The 7,338-nt window shown below is 28.6% G+C and overlaps 1 protein-coding gene across 2 annotated transcripts; it reads right to left on the bottom strand.

Moving 5' to 3' along the window:
• Positions 1-3,356: 3,356 nt before the first annotated feature.
• On the bottom strand, positions 3,357-4,952 carry LOC148211004 (membrane-associated kinase regulator 5-like). 2 transcript variants are annotated; one of them, XM_088124858.1, is made up of 3 exons: positions 3,982-4,952; positions 3,814-3,891; positions 3,357-3,730 (listed from the first exon to the last, which is right to left on the bottom strand). In XM_088124858.1, the coding sequence occupies exons 1-3, from the start codon at positions 4,823-4,825 to the stop codon at positions 3,702-3,704; spliced, it is 951 nt and encodes a 316-aa protein (XP_087980984.1). In that variant the 5' UTR covers positions 4,826-4,952; the 3' UTR covers positions 3,357-3,701. The 2 variants fall into 2 exon arrangements, with proteins under 2 accessions (XP_087980984.1, XP_087980985.1); XM_088124859.1 differs by having other exon boundaries at positions 3,988-4,950.
• Between the last annotated feature and the right edge of the window lie 2,386 nt (positions 4,953-7,338).

Below are 7,338 nucleotides of genomic sequence, written 5' to 3'. Positions count from 1 at the left end.
TAGACATCGATGATACATGCCTTAACCTGATGAGATATGTTCAAGTTGACTCTCCTCCTTACTCTCTAGATATTGTAATTTGAATGTTCGGGTTAAAATAACTACATAGTCTGACCTGATGAGTTGAACTAGCTATATGGTTACACGATAATGGTATTATTTGAATTTCAATTTTTTAGTTTTTTAAAAAAATCTCGGAGCTATAGATGAATAACGATGTTATTAGAATTGAGGGAGTTGATCATTTAGAGCCCATTTGATAACAATTTTAGTTTTTTGTTTTTGGTTTTTCTTGTTTTTAGTTTTTGGTTTTTGGTTTTCTGTTTTTAAAAAACAAAAACAAACAAAAACCATATATGTTTGATAACCATTTTTTGTTTTTTGTTTTTAAAAAGTTAGAAAATTGAAAATAGAAAATTTTATGTAGAGTAGAGATGACAATGGTGTGGGTGTGAGTGAGGATGCTCTCCCCATTCTCGTACTTATGAAAATTTTTAGTCTCCGTCTCCATCTCAGACTCCTTGGGTCCGAGGGATGTTCTCAAGAAAAATTATCGGTTTTATAATTGTTTTTAATTATTTTTAGAATGTAAGTATAAAAAAGTGTAATAAATATATATTAATTATTTAAAAAATGGAATTGGGGATGGGGACGGGGTCAGGACATGCATTTCCGAAAATTTTTGTCTCCCCATGAAAATACAAGTTTAGAGAGATGTAAATAAACTATTTGAAGATAAATTTTAGAGAGATGAATAAAAAGATTTAGAAAAAAAAATCGTAAAAGAAAAGTTAAAGACAAAAAGAGAAAAAATGTAGAGGAAAAAAATAAAGTCGAGAGGAAAAGATATGTTAAAGAGAAAAAAAAAAAGAAATTATAAAGAAAGAGAAAAATTATAGTGGAAATAAATTTAGAGATAATAACACGATTCAAAATATAATTTTTAGAGAAAATAAATAAATACAAAGATAAATAAAAGTTACAGTGAAAGAAAATTGAACGAGAAAATAAAATAATTTTCAGATAAAAAAATACGAAGAGAGAAAAATTATAAAAGATGAAATTTTAGAGAGGAAAAAATTATGAAAAATATTAAATTTTTAGAGAGAGAAATGAATTGATCCGTTAGAAAAAAACAAAAATACATAAAAATTTGGAGAGAGATAAATAATAATAAATATTCAAAGTATGAAAATTTTAGAGAGAGAAAAATAAAGTTTGTAGAAAGAAATTTAAAAATAAAAAAATTTTAGAGTGAGAAATAAATTTTTTAAAGATAAATATGAGAAAGAAAAAAAAAAGTTGAGTATTAGAAGAAAAAATGAGATTTTGAAAACAAAACCCTATTTTTTAAAACTACTTTTTCTTTTTTGAAATTTATATAGAATTTCAAAATGGTTTTTGGAAAACGAAAAATTGATTTGTTATGGTTTGAAATTCAAATGGATTATTATATGCCAGTCTCACCCATACACAAAAACAAATTTTGTTTTCAACCAATTAAAATTATTTTTTCTAAACTTTCACACATTTATGCAATAAAAAGCGCTATTAAAAAATTTTAAAACTCTCTAAAACACTTTTAGGGTGTATTTGGAAGTGATGATTAATTTTACAAAAAGAAAATATTTAATTATAATTGATTTTCAAAAATCACCATAAAGTAATACTTTAAAAATCAATTTAAAACGATTTTAAACTTTCCTGAATCAATTTTTTTAATTGAACAAACATCACCGGTAAAAATGGAGAGATTTTCATTGATATTTATTAATTTTTTAAATTCGAAGGAATATCTATCGACATTGATATTTTATTGATATTTTCATCTACGTTTTTACAAAATTGAGATATCAATATTTCCATCCACATTTATCTATTTTTTTCTTAGTATAACATGTGAGAATGAAAATTCAAACTAAATTAAGTATCATTTGGTAATGGATTGAGTTGAAGCCGTGAATATATAATTAAGACTCAGGTTAATGATGCAATTAATTCATCACTGGTAGAAAAAAAGGTACATTTGTCTTGAAATAAGAGCAAACCCAAAGTTTATTTCAAATAGGAAAAAAGAAAAGGCAAAGGCTGGCAAAGACGTCAAGTCATTTCAATCCACCCCCAAAATTGCAGAGAAATCATCACCCAAATCTTTGATTTAAACACCTTATCTTTACATTTACAGTTTTCAACAACGATCAAGAATCCAACAATTTTTCATATTTAAAGTGATTTTTAGGAGGAAAAACAATGTTTAATAATGAGATTGGAGGAGACGAATTGTCTTTCTAAAAGCATGATTTTATATTAATTTTTTATATAAAAAAGGATCATCCAAGATTATTTTTTAATAAATCACTTCTTAAAGAGATGGAAGATATATTTATCTTTCTAAAAGATGACTTATCTTGTACTAGGCGAAAGTATCGTATTTTTGTCAATATTTTCTAAAAAGGTTAAGATATTGTTTTGGTTCCATCTTTATTTTTAATTAGTCTATATAGTTTTGTTAACAAAAAAAAATGCGAACATAACTTAACAGTAATTAATATCTATTCTTTTTATTGAGGTCGGAGGTTTAAATTCACATACCCCAATTTATTATACTCAAAATAAAAAGAAATTATTTCAATCCTCTAAGTTTGTGAGTTCTATCGACCATTTAATTTTGTATCAAATAAGTTATTGAATTTTTTAAAAATATTTAATAGGTTCACAAAATAAAAAATTTAAAAATTTATTAAACATTTTTAGAGTTTAGAGATTAATATTGAAAATTTTGAAGTCCTATTAAACGATTAATATTGAAAATTTAAAGTCCTATTAAACATTTTTTAAATTTCAAAAATTTATTTAGACACAAATCTAAAAATGGAGAGATTAACCTTTTAATTTAACCTAAAAAAATATTGATGGACTTTCATAATGATAATAATAGTTTGTCAATATTTTTTTTCTTAATTTAATAGAAGCATTTACTTCTTTTTACTAACAAATAAATACTTTGGAACTAAAAACTATTTTACCAGATTTCAGATTCCGATCAATCTAAACATATCTCAACTAGTTAAACACTTAACTAAAAGACTGTGACTGTGAACTCACGATGTACATTTTGTACTAAAAAAAGTCTTAGATCCCGCTCAACTCCATAGAGTTTTTTGGGCCAAATTTCGACCTGTCTCTTCTTCCATGGCCACCTTCCCTACAACACTAGCCACTTTGCCATGTCATTTGCTACATCAACATATCGTAGATATAATGGATTAAGTTGCTATTATAATTAGATTAATTTAAACCATTAGATATCATATAGAAAATAATAATACTAATTAATAAATAAATAAAACTGAAAATTGGAAGAAGAAAAAGAAGCTACAAAGTTATATTTTGAACTTTTTGAAACTACATTACATTTTACATTGTTTCTTTAAGATATAAAGAAAAAAAAATCCCCATTGTTTTTTTCTTTTGGGTAATGCTTGGAGGTAAACCCCAACACAAAGGCAGAGATAATTTTATAATCAGATTTCATTTCTCAAATTGCTTCATAATAATTAATTATGATCCATCTCTTCTTCATCATCACTTCCATCACCAAAAAATTTCCTTCCTCTCTCTGTTTCTGTTTCTTCCTTTACAAACCAAACAAAAAACCCACATTTTTCTGTTCCCCTTCCTCTTCCTCTTCTGGGTTGCTCTCAAATTTCTTCCTCTTTAGAACAAAAATCTGCCCAATAAGAAAGAAAAAAACCCCAAATCATCAGATTTGATTATTTGAAAATTGGGTTGACTGAAAAATAGTGAAAATACCTTTGCAAGATAGACTTCTTGACCTTTCTTGTGAAGCTGTTGCAGTTTCAGTCCTTGACAAGAACAGAGGATGATGCTCTGTCCACCACAAATTCAACATTAATGGAGCTTTACAAACTTTTTTCATTTTGTTCAAATCTCATTTCTGTTCTTAAATTAGTTTCGTACTTTTACCTGTAGAAGAGTTGAAGGATCTTTTGCAGTGTAAAATGGCGCTCTGAATCCCGTCGTGTTGCTGTAACAATGAATCGTCTCTCCGGTTCGGCGGTGGCGCGCCCGTCGCCGACGATGACGCCGATTTGCTCTTACCCAGATGCTTACACACCAGCCGGATCCCCGCCGGAAAACTATTCTCCTGCTTTTCCCTCATCGGAGAATCCGGCGGCGGATCGTCGCCGGCGGGTTTCTTGAGAGCTTTAGGCTTAATCAGCTTCAGATATTTCTGCACCGTCTCCTTGGAGAATCGCCTCGCCGGCGCCGGAGATGGGTCGGCCGGAGAAAGGCCTCCGATTCTTCTCGTGCTGTTATCTCTGGCGAGTTTCGAGCTCGGAATTATGTTTTCTTCTTCTTCTTGTTCTCCCCTCGCCGGCTCTGATCCGGCGGCTGCTCTGTTTTTCGCCATTGATTTCTGCTTCTTGAAGATGAAGACCGGGAACTTGGGCGCCGATTTCAGAAGCTGAATCGGCGACTGCGGCTTGGGGCTCTGGTCGATCGGGAGAATCTTTCGCTTGGAAATGGAATCAGTCTGTAAATCCCGGGAGCAGAGGTTTATGTGGTCGCCTAATTTGGTCGGAATTTGAGGTCTCTGGGCTTCGGCAGCGGAAACAGAGAGGAGCTCGAGATCGATGAACGAATCTTCTTCTTCTTCTTCTTCTTCTTCTTCTTCTTCTTCTTCTTCTTCTTCTTCTTCTTTTTGCTGTTCTTGTTCGTCGGCGGTGGAAAAAATGGCGTTGTTAGTGGTGATGGGGCAGGCGGCGATTTTCCAGAACTTTAGAAAGGCAACAGAATCCATGGCGGTGGAAGGTGAGAGGAGAGAAGAGAGGGAGAAATTTGTGGGCTTTATAGAGAGAGAGAGAGAGAGATTATTGTTAGTTTCTTTCAATGGAGGAATTTGCTTAATGCTTATCAATTGGAAAATTTTTGGAATTTGAAAATGGTGTTGTGAAATTAGAGGAAGAAGAGAGCCTGACGTCAGCTTTTCTTTTTGTTTTTTAATGTTTTATATATATATAATTTGTATTTTTTATTTTTAATAATTTCTGTGGTATCTTTGAATGTGGGAATTGGGAATTTGGTCTTGGCTTGTTTCGATGTAGCTTCATCAATCATTTTCATTTCGTTTTGTCAAAAATAAAAAAAATAAAAAAATCATTTTCATTTCGACGTAATTTATTGAACAAATTTCAAATTTGGTAAACATCACTTGTTTTTATTTTTTGAAAAATATATGCGTTTGATTATTTTGTTTGTTTTTTGTTTTTTTTCCTAAATTTATAATTAATTTTTGAAACAAACAAAATTTTATTTTTTTGTTTCTGACTCTCATTTATAATTTTCTATTTTTCAAATAGAACGTATAATAAATATTTTGAAAATTTGTAAGATAAAAATTTTGAATATTTAATTTTAAAACTTAATTTTCGTATAAAAGGATTTACTTTTTAATTTTAAATGGTAAAGAATGATAAATAAGAAATGATTATCAAATTTTAAATTGTTTAGTTTCAATTTTGTTCTTATCATTTTAAAAAGTTTTATTTTGACTATTATAATTTTGTTAAATCTCATAAATTGTTTTTTGTCATTACAAGATGTTACCCTATCGAACATGTGACATATTTTCTTTGGTGACAATGTGAATTTGTATGCTAGCTTATCTGCCGGAGAGGTTAATATTGAATAAAAATAAAAAGGAAAACTTGTGAGTCTTTGAGTGGGCAAAAAATTGTTTAGGAACTATCGGTAAATTTAACCAAATTGAAAAATAAAAATTTATGGACTAAATTTAAAGTTTTAAACTATATAGATTAAATTGAAAAATAAGTCTCGGGACTAGGTTAAAAATTTTAAAATTACAAGGATCAAATTGAAACTAAACTCAAGCCATAAAAATCACCTTGGTAGTTTAGACCTTTTTTCCTCCTATTGGCTAGAATAAAAATTTTAATATTATTATTTTAGTAATGGAGATGAGGGATCGAACTCACAACCTATTAGTTGGAGATATATGTCAATTATGAGTCATACTCGCCACCTCAAAACACTAATATTATTTTAGTCTTTATTATTCATTTTTGTTAATTATTTAATAAAGACCTAATTTTATTTGCAAACTCGACATCTAACTTATTGTGTGGCTTAAAAAAACTTATGGATCTTAGGTTATGTGAGAATTTATTATTTCATATTTTTTTTTATCTTATTTGTCAAATTGTAGGAATAGAATCAGAATCCACTCGGGAACCATCTTAAATTGTGTAATCTCATTTATCTCTTACAACCTCATCAATCTCATTATGATTAGTTTACAACCTTTACCTAGTTTCTCCCATGTTATAACTTTTTTAATTAAATGTTTTATATTATTATTATTATTATTATTTTCATTACATAAAAAATTATTAGTTGTTGCGATTTTATTATAAAATATAATATTTTTTATTTTTATGTTTTATGTTTTTAATTTTAGTTTGTTGTTATTAATCAATAAATCTTTAAAAATATAATTCATTACTAATAAATATTAGAATAATAAACTTTAATAATATTTAATATTATGCCTAAAAAATAATATTTAATATTAAATTATGGTTGTTCTAGTAAAAATAGTATTTTAGTTGATGTAATTTATTTTTAATTCTTCATTGTTATTAATACTAAAAAAATTGTTATAATAAAAAATTTACCATCAATAATATAGTCATAAATTATTATTGTAATTTAAAAAAATATTAGTGCAATAATGTATTTGTAATTAGCTAGAAAGAAGTAAGAGATATATTAATAATGATTATATATGATTAAAATATATATATATATATATATTTATTTATTGAATTAAATACGGGGAGTATGATCTTTTGATCGATTATATATAATCCATTGAATTATGCTTAAGTTGACTTCATTAAAATTTGGCTTTTTAACTTCGTAAAAAAAAAGTTTCTTACCAGAAAAAACCTTTTTAACTTTTGAAGATTTTACTTTGAGAAGATAGCTTTCCTTAGAAACTCCCACAATTCACTACAATCTATTCCCACCCTTTTACTCCCCCCCTGCCTACTCCCTTGCTAACTAAACAAAATCCCCAAGCTCAGGTCACCTAGCTTAGAAACGAAACGCTGAGGAAAAATTACTTACTTGCTTGCCGAGCTAAACGAGTAACGAGCACACCGAGCAAGAGATCTCGACAGTTAGACAGAAAGTTTGTCAGGGGCGGTAGTGGGGATGCACTGAGCGACGGAAGCAAAGAAAGAATCAAGCTAGGGAACACTCCAGATTTACTAAAGTATTTCCTATTTTAAA

Source organism: Momordica charantia, assembly GCF_013281855.1.
Source record: "Momordica charantia cultivar OHB3-1 chromosome 6 unlocalized genomic scaffold, Mcharantia_2.0 BLBB01000006.1, whole genome shotgun sequence".
NCBI lineage: Eukaryota > Viridiplantae > Streptophyta > Magnoliopsida > Cucurbitales > Cucurbitaceae > Momordica > Momordica charantia.
Note: the sequence above shows the minus strand (reverse complement) of the source record. Positions and strands in the feature narration are given on the sequence as shown.